Source organism: Carettochelys insculpta, chromosome 3, assembly GCF_033958435.1.
Source record: "Carettochelys insculpta isolate YL-2023 chromosome 3, ASM3395843v1, whole genome shotgun sequence".
In the NCBI taxonomy this organism is placed as follows: Eukaryota; Metazoa; Chordata; order Testudines; family Carettochelyidae; genus Carettochelys; species Carettochelys insculpta.
This window is the reverse complement of record NC_134139.1, coordinates 52,789,218-52,805,119: the sequence shown is the minus strand read 5'-3', so window position 1 is coordinate 52,805,119 and position 15,902 is coordinate 52,789,218. Positions and strand designations below refer to the sequence as shown.

Sequence of the window (15,902 nt, the reverse complement as noted above, 5' to 3'; positions counted from 1 at the left end):
ATTTGGTTCAGGAAAAGATATTATCTTACCTACCTTGTCTTCATAGGTCATAGGGCATTCCCAACATAGTGGGAGGACATAAGCAGACAGAAACCCCTAGTTTGCCCAGCATGACAGACTAGTGGCCAGAAACCCTGAGCCAGAGCTCTGTCATGGCAGCCCCGCACAAAGGAGGTGATGGGAGCTGACTGAGCAAACCCAGGCCTGCCGGCTGGCAGATATGAACCCTCCAAAGCAGAGCGTTTTATATAAAGCAGCTGGTAGAGTGTAGAAGGGGCGTGCAGGAATGCTAGAGAGAAGGGAAGGAGCCAGGGAATGCAGGGCTCTGATCCCTTGTAGTTGGGTAACCAGAGGGGTTATTGTGATGAACTCTACAGAGAAGGTGGTAGGACTTTCACATCTGGCACTGGAGTGGTCTGCATTTTGTTTGTGGACAGAACAAGGGCCTGGGGCCCAGGAACATGAGAGGCCCTGCTACACTAGATTAATTCATAGCAAGATGTAGGATGCTGAAGAGAGTCCTGTCAACAAGGTTAGGAGAAAAGAGTACAGATGGCACAAATCAATCTCCATGTGTACTCGCAGTGAAAGGCTGTTGCAATCCCTGAAGGAGATGAATCATATGCAGTAGCACGACAGCCTAAAGAAGGAATCTACTATTTCTCTTTATCGGAGGGGTAGCTGTGTTAGTCTGGATCTGTAACAGCAACGAAGGTGCCACAGGACCTTTCGTTGTTATTTCTCTTTAGGTTTCTTAGCAGCCTGTCTTCTTTAGCAGAAATACCATCTACAGGCTTGCCACTTGGATGTGCCTGAGATGTAGAGCACCAGGTGCTGTGGCATTGACATCATCACCCTACCAGTGCTCTCAGTTGCTCTATTACTGCCATGCTTTGGGCATCTTTCACCTTTCTTTGATGCTGGCCACTGGTCAGAGACAGGACCCTGCACAAGAAGAATCCATCAGTCTTATCCGGAATGGGACTTCCAGTCTTCTTAAGCATTCAGCAAATCCTGCACTTTTCTTGCAAGTGCGCATGCCATCAGTTGATGTATGTGTGTGACCTTAAATACTTCCATAGCCTTAGTAGGTGTTTTCAGGAAGAAAGATGACACTAAACGTCTTTCTCTTGCCATGTAAGGCACTCCCAAATCCCAAGAAACGTGCAATATAACAGCATCATCTCCAGGTTCATTTAGTCGCAGTCGGAAAGTGCCCAGGTGCTCTTGTACCTACAGTTCAGCCCTGGGGTACTTGGAATGACCTGTGATTCTGTCTTCTCCCAATGGACAAGTATAGTGGAAATATAGTCATGACACCTTTCATCAAAGGAGCTCGTACGAGTTTTTACTTTTATACGGTAGTGGCTCCAAGTCCTGGCAGGTGAGGTGATGTGCAATAGCAAGGGGCCATCCTGCCTCAAAGAGCTAGCAAGCTCATTAGTTTAGATAGCTGGGGATCTGGGTGCTAATATCTCTGACAATGGCTCACATCCCCCTGTCTGATCTGACTTGTTTTTTCCTCTGTTGATAAGTGCTGTTGATACTGGGCCATTTCCACCTTGCTGAATAGACCTTGTCAGCTCTGGCCCTCCCTCTTACCGGGACCCCACTCTTTAAATACCCCCCTGAACCCCCCCCACTCATGCATCTGACGAAGCGGGTCTTTGCCCATGAAAGCTCATGCTCCAAAATATCTGTTCATCTATAAGGTGCCACAAGACTTCTTGTTGTTCGCGACGCTACAGACTAACATGGCTGCCTCTCTGATACTTGTTCCACAACGAAACTCATCGACTTGCCCAGTGTCACACAAGAGGGTATGTAAGAGCCAGGAATTACAGTGTCCCAAGTCCCAGGCCACTGACTTAATTACTGGACTCTTTGTCCTCTTTAATGTTTTTAAAGATCAGTTACGTTTCATGACATACACGTAAGCCTCCCGTTAGCCTCAGTTTATTTCTCCATAGCTCCAAGTACCCGTGATGGGACTGGAACATAGCACTGTCCTTACTGCTAGTCCCCTGCTCTAAGCACTATCAGGCAATGGCCTTCTGGACGCAGAGCCCATGTTTAAATTCTCCACTGTGCTAATTCCATGTGTGAAACTAACATTTTCCCAGCTGTTGGCCCTTTGGCTTTTGATTTGCATTAGGCAATCTTGATAAACAGAGATTTGCTTAATTAAATATCCTTACAAGCACCTTCCAGGCTCTGTGTGCCATACTGGGGAATATAATGATTTGATGTGATGCCACACTGGCTTTCTGAATATTTTACGCTGTCTATGTCTTCCTGTCACGTTTACCTAACTAATGACTCAGTCAAGCCGGCATTTCTGGAAGGAGGCCAGGTTCGGAGGTACCTTTCCACTCTGTGCATGAGCAGGAGAACTCATTTTTGGAAGAGGACCATCAGGTCTCTAAGTTGATTGAATGAATGAGTGAGTGAGTGAGTGAGTGACTGCCAGCTTGACGGAAAGGGAATCAGTACAGCTCAAGTATCATACATGGACACTGTTAAGTGTTTGTTTGTTTGCAGGGTTCCCCCTGCTCTTCCCTAACCTCTTCAGTGAAATGCTTTCTCCAGCATTTGAAAACACATCGCCTGCACCTTCCTTTGTCTATTCCACTAGGCCACGGGTGTGCAAAGTGGGGGTTGGGCCCCTTTGGGGGGCATGACATTTCAGAAAGGGGGCACAGAACAATTGGCTGCTGGGTGTCAGGCACATCCAGCTCATGAAAAAAATTGAAATATGTTAGTTATGTGTGCACGTGTACATTTATATACCGATTCATAAAGTTTGTGCATGCTACATATTTATTATCTTACACATGCCACAAAGGGCTTTTTCCTTCATATGAATTTAACTGAAATGTCCATCAGTTTGGATGACATTAGACAGGTTGGGGGTGGGGGAAGGACGAATTGCAAGGTCGAAGAGTGAGGCTTGACGTAAAATGTTTGCTGACCCCTGGACTGGGCTAAGATTGATTTCACTGCTTGTTTTTCAGTGCAGCCGAAATTAAAAGTGACCTGCACTAACTTAGTGCCAGGCAGGCAATGGGGCAGTTTGGACAAGCATGAAATTTGCAGGTAGCCCCAGGCGGCCACTGTAATGTCCAACTTCTCGTCGAAGGATCTCAGCCTGCTTGACTGATGCTGAACCAGCAACCCTCACAAATGCTTGGTGGATATGGAAGTCCCAGCACCCTCCTCCTGCCATTGAGTCAGTGGAGACGCTGCTGTCCCAGTTCATACAGGAAGTGACAGAGCCAGGAACCGAACACCTTTTTAGTGCCACCCATAAAGAAAACAATCTCTGAGCCACCGAAGGAGTGCAGGAGTCTGGCCTATTCATGGCAAACCTGACGCTAGCAATCTGGCCTGTCCTATTTAGTCTATGGGACACATTTGTTCTCTCTGTACTGGGGATCAGGAAGGAAACTGTGTCCCAAACTCAGCCCCAGCCTTGCCTGTGACTCTGTGTAGAGCTGCTGCACAACGGCTCTAAGTTACAACAGTGGTGAAGGACTTGCACTCCATACCAGTAGAGGGTTGGTGGAGTGGGACTCTGCCATCCCTTTCTCTAACCCCTGTGCTGATGGAGGTCAGGCCAAAGGCGCAGGTCCTGGCAGTAGCAGCAGCCGAGAGCTGTGGGCCCCTTTGAATTGCCAGGCCCTGGGGCAATGCACAGCCTAGAGCATTAAATCTTTATTTGAAGCTTGCTACATATACGTATGGTGCTCTGCTAAGATGCTGCTGTTAGCAGTCAATTGTCAATAGGAATCGTCAATACTGTGGTGCAGCATTTCCCAAACTGGGTTCCCTGGAACACTGATGTTGCATGCAATATGAATAGGTGTTCCACGAAAAAAGTTCGATGCTAGCAATATTTTTCCTTCTAAAATATTAAATATGAAGTGATGTATGTATTTGCTTCTCCTGCACACGGAGGTGAGTTGGGTATCGCAAGGCAAAGTGCTTGTAAGACTTTGAGCTTCATCATAAACTATGGGTTTTCTTGGATTCCAAGTTTCAATTGTCTAACTGTTTGACAAGTTCATCTTGGCTGCTGAGACTTTCATATCTTTCAAATATTTTTACAGAATTAAATGATACCAATCTGTCACTGCAAGGAAAAAGTGTGACCATTTTTACCACCAGGGAGAAAATTTGGTCATTGTAAAGGAAACTGGAACTTTGGACCCCATCTGTAGAAGAAAAGAACTTTGACTGTTTTCCTGTGCTAAGTGACTTTCTGATTGCAATGAATTCTAAAAGAGTCAATGAGGATATTTGCAGTGTCATTGCACAGTACCTGCCTGACTTGCACTCTACTCTCTTAGAATACTTCCCTTCACCAAAAGACGATAAGGCTGGGGTTCAGAACCCATCCGCAATTACAGTCAAACCAGATGGCTTTGTAGTGCAAGATTATGTGAGTCTGATTGACTTGATTTCAGACTCTCAACTGAAACAGAGTTTAACAAACTTCCACTAAATAAGTTTTGGAGCAGTCTAATTGCAGAGTACCGAATGTGGTGAAACATAGAGTTTGAGAACTTCTTCCCTTTGTAACAACATACCTATGTGAAACCTGATTTTTGCATTACACTGCAATGAAAACAAAATACAGGAATAGACTTGATGCTGCACCTGATATGAGGATCCAACTCTTCTGCATTGTTCCTAATAGCAAGAGGATTTGTGATCAAAAGATTCAAAAACACTCTTCCCATTAAAACAGTCAAATGGTATGTATTTTTATTTTCCAGTAGTTTTCTGTACACATAAATTTATAAAGACAAAATTTTAAAATGTTTTCCATACCTAATTTGTTTTGCATTTCTTTTTCATAAAAATGTTTTAAGCTTTAAGAAAGGACTGCTCTATTCTGAAAAATATTGTCCTTTCTAGGTTTTTTTATTTTTTTTTTAAAGAACAGCACTAACCAGCCTTCTTTCGTCTTTTACACTGATGTTTGTTTTGTGTTTGTACTTAATTTTTATACTTAATTATAGGCTTCCTAACTGTCCTCTTATCAGAAGGACGTTAGTTCATTCAGATTATTTTCTTTTCTTTATGTTTTTCTTTGTAAAATAAGATATCTAAAAAAACCCCTTACTTCTTTTAAATCAACTTCTGAGCATTATGTGCAGCAATTTTTCAGTATGAAACCCTCCTCCCCAACCCCATGGACCAGCAAATATGTGTTCTGTATTCCAAGCCCAAAAGTGCTCCATGGTTAAATTAGTTTGGGAAACACTGATTGAGACTGTTTACTAGTAATAGATTCCTAATGGTGAAATCAATTAGGCTGTGGAGTAGTCTCCCAAGGGAAGGTGCGGCTCATGTAAAGCAAGAGGCTCGGGAACATAACTGCAGAGAACACTTCTGTGATGGCAGTGAGGCACAAAAAGAACAGGCAAGAGATGGTCTTGCTCAGGCCCTTTTCCAGCGCTGGGAAACCACAAGTAGCGTGTGGGCTGCATGAGAGGCTCTCCATCATCTCAATAGGCTGCAGCAGCCCATAGCCCACAGGGGTTCCACCTGCACTTCCCTCCCCTATCCCACTGGGGTTCCACCTGTCCCTCCCCTTGATGCCTCTGATTCATGGCATTCCAGCTGTGGAAGGTGAGGGAGGAGCAGGGATGGAACAGGAATCAGGTGATTTGCAGAGCTCTGAAAATGCTGGGGAGGGAGGTGTAAGAAGTATGGGGTTCAAGTGCTGTGGTGCGCGAGAGGTGCATGGAGGAGGGCAGTTGGGATCCGTGGGCTGCATGGGTCACATGCAGTCCACAGTTTGCCCACCACTGCCCTATTCCCCTGCAATAAGTCAAGTAAAGGGTCACTTTCCTTCTTCATAGTGCTGTGGCCAAGGATTTTTTGTTTGTTTAATTTAAAAATGCTACTGGAATCCCATTGATGATACTTAAAATAAAGGGCAGTTGTCAGCCTCAGTAGCTTGTTCATCCTTCCCTTCTAGGCCATCTTTCCAACCGCGTTAGAGATGGATGTGGAGGCCCACTAATTGCCACCTTTGTAAGAGGTCAGCTGTCAGCAGATCCTCTTGCACATACCTGTGGGTGGGCAACGAACGGGAACAATTTTTTTCCTCTCCTCTCGGGAAGCAACCAACCTTTGTGTGCAGATATCAAAATCTAAAAATTTGTCTGGGAAACATGGCTGACCTAGGCAGTTTCAGTCAGAGTTGATGCTCCTGGGGATTAAAGGGCTCATCAGTTACTGGATTGGCAGCATGGCATTTTAACAAGTAAAAAGGGTTTGGGGGCTGAGAAAAGCAGGACCCCTGACTACATCAGTTTTCCTGAACGTCATGTGAAGCAGAAAACCTACAGCACCCAAGATGCTACCTGAAATCTGAATTCAGAACAAAAGGGAAGAAGCAGCATCTTTTCAGGGGGGACAACCCATTCCCTGGAATAGCAGCAATTGCTTTTTGTTCAGTTATTCAAGGGCTCTGAACCTGTCAGAAAGTCCCAAGTCATTTGATTTTATATCTGTTTTCAAAATAGCTGACTAGGACCCCCTTCCTTTCATCTTCTGTCTAATAAATGACTACCTGAGAGGGCAGGTCTTGTCTACTGTGGCACTGCAAATCATGGCTGCTGTGAAAGATGAGTTTTGCTCTTGATGCAGAGTTTCAGCCCCTTTGTATCCTATGAAGAGCACAGTATGTCTCTGTCACGCACAGTGGACACTGAATTCATTTTCTAAGAATTTACAGGTAAAGGTGTTTAATTTATAAATTAAAGTTAATTGAAAATGGGGTTTGAAAACAATTTAAACCATTTTTTCTCTTTTCTTTTTTTTGTCCCAGATGCTTTTGGTAACAAGACGAACAACCTTTTTAACATCCCATCATGAAAACACATTGAATTATCCTGTCTAGGATACATTTAAAATGAGATGCAAATACCCAGCCTGTTTGGACAGGCCACAGCTGTTTTCTAGCAGCGTTGGTATCTTAATCCTGGGTACAAAGTTCAAAAATTGGAGCTGGACTTGCAGTATGCTCTGCATTCTTTTGTGTCAGCTTCCCACAGACAAGTTAAAAGGGAGACTTTAGGTGAAATTAGGTCTCTGTCCAGCTTCACATTTATCAACTGAATAGGTAGGTAATGAGATATCCAGCCATCATCCCTTCTTGATTGTGGCCCCTAATAGCAATAATAAAAGGCTGTGAAACTGGAGAGAAGGTTTATCCCTTAGAGATGTATGTGCAACATCTTCACCCCACGGAACTGATGTTCTACTTAACAAAACAATGAACTGAAACATGCAAATGTGCTAACTCTTTATTGTTGCTGTACAGAAAGTGATGGATACATGGCTAAAACATTCTAACGTACCGGTGAGCTTAGAAAACTAAGGCTTTTCTGTAGGTTTGTTGTATCCCAACATTTGTTTTCTTACAACATATTTATAAAACAAAGCTATAAAAAACACAGATTCTGTTTTGGAAACCACTGAGATTTACGTAGTGCACAGAGCTACAGACCACATTCAGTATGGTCAACACAACGCTGTACAGAGCCACTTCTGGATCCCATATCACTAACATTCAACACAAAAGAGCCCAGCGTTTCAGTCTAATGAGTGAGCCAGGTAACAAACACAGACTCAGCAGTTCAACCTTCTATCTGAGCAAAGAGAAAGAGACCCACAATTCTGAAACTTTGGAATAAGGAAAATGAACAGTACCCTTAAAGGCAAGTTAAGCACATTGTGTATCTGCGAACAGACATGTTAACCCAGCAGAGTGATTGTAACACACTAGGGCATAGCTATTGGGACTAGCGAGACCATAGCGGCTCTGAGAAACTGTGCTAATGAATTAAGAAGTCTCTTGCTGCCAATATGCTTCCCTTGAAAGCTCAGTGTGTTTGACTCCCAGAACACGAGAATCTTCCAACCTGGCAGCAATGGAAACATTTCAAAGGTCGGAGATGTTAAAAAGGGAGCAGTCTAGCATGCTGTGTGTAAAGCTTTAATTAATCAAAGGCGGCGGAAACAAAAGTCACATGGAAGTTGGTCAGATAAAAAGGAAATTTCAATAAAAAGAGGAAAATGAGTATCTTCCCAATGACCTCTCCCCATTTTCTGAACACATCTGTTGAGCATGGTGTCTCCTGCCCCTGAACCAATTTACTCCTTATTTTTAAACTACCCGGGCTTCAAACAATCCTTCCTTCTTACCTCTCTAGGTGATCTGGAAACAGATGTGGCATTTTGGTTAATCTCCACTTTTGTACATCACCCTGAGTAATGGCCTGAACTTAGCTCATGAGAAGTGGGGCTTGTACTTAATTTGCACAGCCTTGTGTCATTGGGTCAGGTGATCTACCACGTACGCTCTAAAAGGCCAATAAACTTGTGACTCTTCACTTAAAACAAAAGACAAAATGGTTAATACGTAAGAGAGAGGAACTCAAGTTACAATTTGAAGGATGGTTCCCACATTAAAAGCACATTACACATTTGGCCACAATGGGACAGATAAGCATCTTTTTAAATGCCGCTATCCTTTATAATTTCATGTTAAAAACTTTTCAAGGTTCCAACCTTGTAACAAAATAGACTAAAAAATACAGTAGAAATTCTTCTGCACTGAGAGAAAAAGACCCCAGCTTAGGTTCCCAATTCCCTTTATGATATCCCAAAGGACGTAGCAGGGCAGAAAGGAATGCAGCTGGACTGCGCGTCAGTGATGAGAACTCTGCATGCTGCTGTTCTCACTCAGGATCTATGTTACGGCTCTAGGAGCAGGCAGCCACCGTCACTACAGGTGTGAATGAGGAGCCCAAGCCTTGGACAGGTAAAAAGCCTTTTAGATCGCTTGTACCTTAGACGTTTTTTTCCCCCCATTGCAGGATGACAGATTGCTGGCAGTGCAGTGAGTTGACCGAAAATTTAGAATAATCTTAAAGAAAACACTGATATGTAAATATTACCACCAGCCATATTTTGCTGTTGTACAACTGCATTAAAAACATCCCTGCTCTCAGTGCAGAAAGAGCTTTCTTTGCTGCTGGAGTCATGACAATGCAACGCCAGCCATCAAGCTATCTATTCACACGCTTCCAAATATAACAAGAGGAAGTTTGTTAAGAGACTTAAATCTAAATTAGAAATCATTTTTAGGGGAAAAAAGGTTTAAAATAATTCATGGAGTAAAACAGATGGCTTCAAGTACTTGTGCATAATAACTAATTCGTTGCTCTGAGCAGGGATTAAAACCAGCTGTCACCTTGGAAGGGACAGTTATATATAGGTAGGCAATTTCATCCAACAGTGGGCCTACATTCAAAGGCACTGAAGAACATGCCCAGCATTGAGAGTTAAAAGAAAAATGATTTGTCTGCAACGAGGCATCAATACTGGAGCAGTTCAGTTGTGTACATGACAAACTCTTCATTCCATGTGGCTATATTGCAGAGTAGTATAACTCTGCTGCAGCCTAACTAGGTATAGCACAAGCAACTTGAGGCATCACTTGGGTGGCAAGTAGGAAGTGTTTAGTAAGTAAGGGGTGTCTATGACAGTGGAAGAACACACAAAGCAAGATATTATTTTGAGGCACACTGCCAAAGTCAAGTAGAGGACTTTAAGAGCCGGAATTTTTTATTCCATATACTCTGCTGCTGTGAATGTTATTCCTGTTATGACTAGGATGAAACCACATCCGAAATATCCAACATCCCCTACCTTGTAAGGGTTTGAAAGGTCTATAACCTTTGATTTCTTACCCTTTCCACCAATGCCACATCAAAGGAGAGGGCCTTGGAATTAGTTTAAACAGTGTCAGACTGTGCAGAAGGGAGTCCTGACTAGAGAGGAATGATGTGATTGGACAGTAAGAGACATACTGTAGCTTGACTGACATACTATAACAGGATGAGGCATTTCTCTTGCCACCTAACCATAGACAAGCTGGGTTGAATTTTAGAGGGTCGCACTAATGTACAGACAGAAAAAAGCAGCCTTCCTACTGTAAACACTGAAAATTAAAACAACCAAGGAAACACTTTAACAGCCAAAGTGACAGCTTCAAACAAAAGACCTCTCACCTTGTAGAAAAAGGATGTATTGTTTTTAGACAAATTTCTTCTGTAGGAAGAAATTATTAACACCAGGCAGCTGTTTTGCAAATACAGCAGAGCCCCAGCAGCATAGTAGGTCCTGCAAAAAATCAACGCAGAGTAAGGCCAGGGACAGAGCGGACGGCCAGACCTGCACCTCAGAATAGAGCTGCACCCAAGTTAGAATCCCCATCTAGTGTTTCACATCTTCAACTAGGCTGGGTAGTGGTATGCACAATCCTTGTGGGGGAAGTGTGTGAGAAAAGGGTTTAAAATAAATGTGAAAATGTTAGGACTGGGCATGTGAACACCCAGGCTAGTTGTTAAATGAGTGAGTCTAGTACTTAGTTATGCCAACATGATTACAAGGAATCACAGCTCTGCTTCCCTTAGCTGGACAGTTTGGATCTACAGTTTTAAAAAGTTCAGTGTACATCACATTTATTAACACCCTAATGGTTGTTAAATAATCCAGCATGTTGTTTCATAGCTACCGTACGAAGCAGCTGCTAGCTGCTTGCAAGAGCAATATAGAAATTACATTCAAAGATAAAAACTATCATTTTCACACATAGCAGTGACTACATTTTCTTTCTTTTTCACAGAGTAAGTGCAAAACATCTTTAACAAATAACGGTGGTAGAAAAAAATGACTTACAATTCTCATGCAAAAACATGTCCTTGTTTACAAAGTCTGTGATAAGTCTCAAAAACATCCATTACCTTCTTCTCTTATAACAACACTAGACTAGTTACTCGGTTTTTCCACCATATGCATTCTGTCGTTTACTAAAATATTGATGACATGCAAGTTCAATTATTTCCAGCCCACCAAATATTTTCTGTTGTATGACAAAAATGACAATCACAGTGACACAATACCATCGCACAAAGCTGTACAAGTACAGCAACACAAACACAGCTAGGGTGAACAATGTCCAGTACAGAAGCGAGAAGCATTTAACCACTAGGACCCTGAGCTCAGATTTACAAGGTGGAATTATGCTTCGCCCTGTCACATCAAAGTACTTTTCACCTTCATAGAACAACTGGAGTCTCTTTTCTTTCTCTTCCCAACGCTTCTGACACCAGAGCTGAAGCTCTTCTCTGGAAGTTGGCAGTGTGTGTACAGGATACCGACGGACATGAAAATGTATCTCCTTTGGAAAGTTTCCATTCAGAAGGTGCTTCTCTGTTTGCGGAATGTTTTGAGGGTATGCCACAGTTATGTCATGGACAGCATCAAGATTATTACCTACAAGAAACATTTTTGAGAACAAGATAAATATAGACACTCCAGTAGTCCATTTCTAGGACAATGATAAATGATTAGAGCTTGAGGGGACAACTGAAAACTTCTCACAATCATGGTAGAATTCAGAAAGATTCATTCGCAAACACAGAGTATTCTACTTATAGAAACAGAATTGTTTAAGGCAAACAGGTCAATATTTCCTAAACATGTTGTTTTTTCCTCTCTCTGGATTACAGGAAAGACCTGTAGGGACAAAAATAACATTCACAAGAATAAATACTAATCCAGGATTCTAAAACAGAACAGGTAAAAAGATTAAGTTTATTTCAATGAGAAATTTGGATATACGTGTCTGATCTTTTTCAAGTCAAAACAGGGTTCCAATACAGTGGGTCTTATCCGTGAAAGCTCATTACCTAACAAACAAATCTGTTAGTCTTTAAGGTGCTACAGGACTGCTGGTTATTTGTGAAGCTACAGACTAATCTGGCTACCCCTCTGAGTCTGTGATTTAGTGCGGCCACATAGTTTTGCAAAACATTCGTCATCACTACATTGCACATGAAATTTATCTGTGACCTAGCAACTGTACCACCGTGTGTAATAATTATACTGGTCGCAAAAGAATCTGGTTTAAAATTTGACTTTGAGCACACCTCAAGTGCACTCCTAATTTATTGACGGTCTTGAGGTGAGGGGAGTGCACACAGATACACATCTGCAAAATGATCAAAAGTTCATTAAGACAGGAGTCCCTTTGCTGCATTTTAGAAAATGGGGGTCAGCGTAGCAGGGAGTGTACTGTAATTAACACTGCTCCTTTACACATAACAAGTCAGTGCTCAGAGTGGCAGCTAGAAATGGCATTTGCCAGAGGCTAAGGGCTCTTTATGGCATTCCTGATTTGGAGAATGCACAACAAAGTACAAAGCTGGGAGATAAATGGACTTTGGTTAATGTGGACACAGCTACATTTTTGAATGCTGTTTTAAATGAATTGTGGATTAGCAGCTAAAGGAGGATGCTGACAAAAGGACCCACCCCTTCTATCACTATGCCTAATCAAATCAATAAACTTGCTTGGAGAAATGTGGCGAAGGAAAGTTTTACTGCTGTACATTTTTAGAACAATGCATGATTCCAAATATCCGCTCACCCTGCAGCTTCAGACAAGACAACATTCTTTTTAGATTTTAAAAGGCAAATTAAGCTAGAACTGACCTAAAAAGTGCATTCGACGTGACACTAACATTAAGTGATGCCAGCACTGTCATTTGTCTGGTGTTGGTGATTTTATTTTGTAGGCTGACTCAAAGCAGAATAGGTTGAGTTAGAAGCCAAAAAGACAAAGATGCAATAGCTATGATCAGATCTATATTGGAAGAAAGGCCTTAAGGCAACAGTGCTTGAACACCACTGCTCAATGCGAATCCAACATAAGGACATACCTAGCAAAACCCTGAATAGGCAAATGCTAGCCCAAGAAAGAGATACCACTCTAACTGAATACCCAACAGTGCTCCCCAACTCCTAGTGCTTGCTGAGCAATCATTTTGTCATTATCACCCTTTCTAGATGGCACAATGAAGATTTTTAACAATCAAAATAGTACATAAATAATAGAAAATGTTACACATACATTGTGACATCTAGTTTTATTTTAAAATAATGGTTTATTGTACCACGTTGTGTGCTAGCCTTTGCTGAATATTCAGGTAATCTTACTGGTGCCCGTTCTGCTCTTCTTTCAAAACTCCTCACTACTGTTTTGTTAATTTCCTCACCTGCTTGGTTGCATCCCATCTGACATTAGACAGAAGCTTTCAGAGCAGAGACTAGGTCTTACCTGTACGGCAAAGTGCTAAGCACACTTTTGCGTCAATATATTAATTATATAGCGCTGACCTCAAAGCATGTTATACAAATGGCATCCGTAATGCTTCCCTATGTTGGAGATTTGAAACCAAGGCAAAGAATGGCTAACAGACCTACATGTGACTCAGGCCAGAAACCAGATCTCCAGAGTTCCAGCACATATTTAGATGACTCGATCCCTGTTACCAACACATCCTTGTAATAAATACATCTGGACTGCTTCAGAAGAAATGACTCAGGCACTTCAAAGACAGGCTCAGCATATGGAAATATATCAGATATAGGAAATACATGATTTTGTATGCAGAAAGAACAGGGCCTTCTAAACATCCATCCCCCTTGTCTTGGAGGTTTTAATTCTCCGGCAGGGCAAACACGTAGTGACGACAATTCCCAGCCAATTATTTAATAGCTATTGAAAGGTGTGTGCCTTCTCCTATTATTACCTAAAGTAAGCTACTGGCTCTACATTGCATACCTTAACAAAAGGTTCTGAATGTTTTCCATCGATTCATCAGTGACATCTATTAACATGAAAAGGGCAACACTCTCACAGCCAAGTGCTATATGAATGCAGCCACTCTCATATTTTACTGCAACTGATAATAAAATAAATCCCAGAAACCAGAAAAAAATCCTTAAGAGGGAGGTGAAGCTGTTTTAATGACAGCATAGAGGGCAGGTAATTTTTCAGCAGGGCACTCACCTCCCTACTTTTTCCATTTCCTTATTGCTGCCTCTGTTTTCCCCCAACAAAACCGCATCAGATGGGCAGAGTGGAAACTTATTAACAACATGTGGTCCAGAGAGAATGGAAATTGCAGGTCAGCCAACAAAAGAAGGAAGGTGACAGTGGACAGAGTGGTTACAGAAGAGAAGCAGGGCTGCCAGAAATAGACAAGGCTCAAGATAGGATGGGGACAAGTTGTATCCTAGAAGCATTTAAGAACGAACTGAAGTGGGCCAATAATGAATGGCAGATGCGAGCAACCTGAGAGGGAGAGGAGATTACAAGCATGGAAACATGAAGATGTTTTAGATTATTGGTGCAGATTGGGGCTGCAAGGCAGGCAGGGGGAGGGTTAAGGCTGCACCAGGTTGGGTCTGTGAAGTCATGGAGGGTAAGGCTTGTATTGGGGCTGGGGGGGAGTTCATTCATCTAGTGAAGAAAGATAGGTATGTGTCCCTCGGTTTAGCAAGTACTCATCAGTAAAGTACTCGTTTAATGAGGTATGAGTGTATATTCCGCAGAATACTGGTGTTCTGTGACCAATGCGCAGGTGTGCTGAGAGTGTTTGGAAAAATAATTCAAAGTTTTAAAACAATAACATTTTATGATAACATTAGTGGAAAATACTGAAACATAACTTTATTGCTACACCCTTTGACAGCATTAGTAGTCTGTCAACAAAGCAAGGTTGACTAACATTGTGCCAGCCTCCCCTCTCCTCTGTTGTTCTTCTCCTATCTATGCGGCAGCGTAGCAACTAACAACATTTTTTTTTTAAAGAAAATTTTCACAGGTGTTCCGTGGTCTCAAAAAGTTTAAGAAACACTCGTCTAGAGGCCAGCTCCCAGTTCTGTTCCCATGTGGGAGGATAGCAGAACGGCCTCATAAGTGGGGCACTAGCAGAATGTCTTTCCCAGGAATTGTATCAAACTGCTGCTTACTGTTACTATGGGGCACGCAAATAGGTTAGTCAGACAGCAGGCAGTATTTTCCCCCACTGAATTTAAATCCCTTCTTAAAGCACCTGCTTTCATACATTTCAAGTGCAAGCCACAATGAGGCTTAAGAGTCATGTTGCTCTAATTAACAGGAAGACTGTTTCCAATGAGACAATAATTGAAGAAGGCATGAGTCCTCGTTTGTAGCTCAGACTAGTGATCTGGACTTAATGAGGCTGGCTTGAGAAAACTGCTGTTTAACAACTTCTGAAGATCTTCCTTCGTTTTTATACCGCTATGAATATTATCACTGGGCGGGGCATGAAGAAGGAACCAGTGGGAAGCAAACTGGTGTTTCACATTTGAAATCTAATTTTAACAACTCCGTCAGACAACCAAGAAATTGAGAATAAACGTTGATGAATGGGTATTCCAGTTAATCAGGGTACACTCGATTTCAGCAGCTTTCAGAGTCCTCTGAGATAGGGGCTCTGACAGTTTTTTTGGTACCGTCCCCTTTGAAATATTCCACACTGCGCTGACAACCGCTCCCCTACACGATGCCACCCTTACATCTGTATTTCTGGTGGTGGCAGCGTTGCCTTCTGAGATGGGTGCCTCGCCATCTGCCACCACTCTCCAGGGACCACCCTCCAGCCCTGAAGGCAGTGCAGCAGTAAGGGCTGCAATACTGTGAACCCCCTGTGGATCAGGACCCCCAATTTGAGCAACATTGCTTTAAGACAGAGTTGGGAATGAGACTCCTTATTACCAGTGAGTGATGTGATTCTTGGTGCACTGGGATAGAAACTGCAACAGAGGTACTATCTGATTTTCAAAGCTTGTTTGTCATCTTTACTACACAGCTAATAAAGCCAAACCAGTTGAGTAATATGTATCTTAGTCTCCAGCTACATCTCAGTTACTAAGCTGCCAAAGATCCTGAAAGCTTCATTCTCCATTTCTTTCTACAAATATTTCTTTGAGTTGTATCGGTG

General features: G+C 42.4%; 1 protein-coding gene across 5 annotated transcripts in view; it reads right to left on the bottom strand.

Moving 5' to 3' along the window:
* Positions 1–7,307: 7,307 nt before the first annotated feature.
* Positions 7,308–15,902, bottom strand: part of LCLAT1 (lysocardiolipin acyltransferase 1) — a 196,677-nt gene continuing 188,082 nt past the window's right edge. For all 5 annotated transcript variants that reach the window (XM_074989851.1, XM_074989850.1, XM_074989853.1 and 2 more), the window contains one exon: positions 7,308–11,361. In XM_074989851.1, coding sequence (XP_074845952.1) covers positions 10,859–11,361 — 503 coding nt within the window. In that variant the 3' untranslated portion in view covers positions 7,308–10,858. The remainder of the gene's footprint in view (positions 11,362–15,902) is intronic.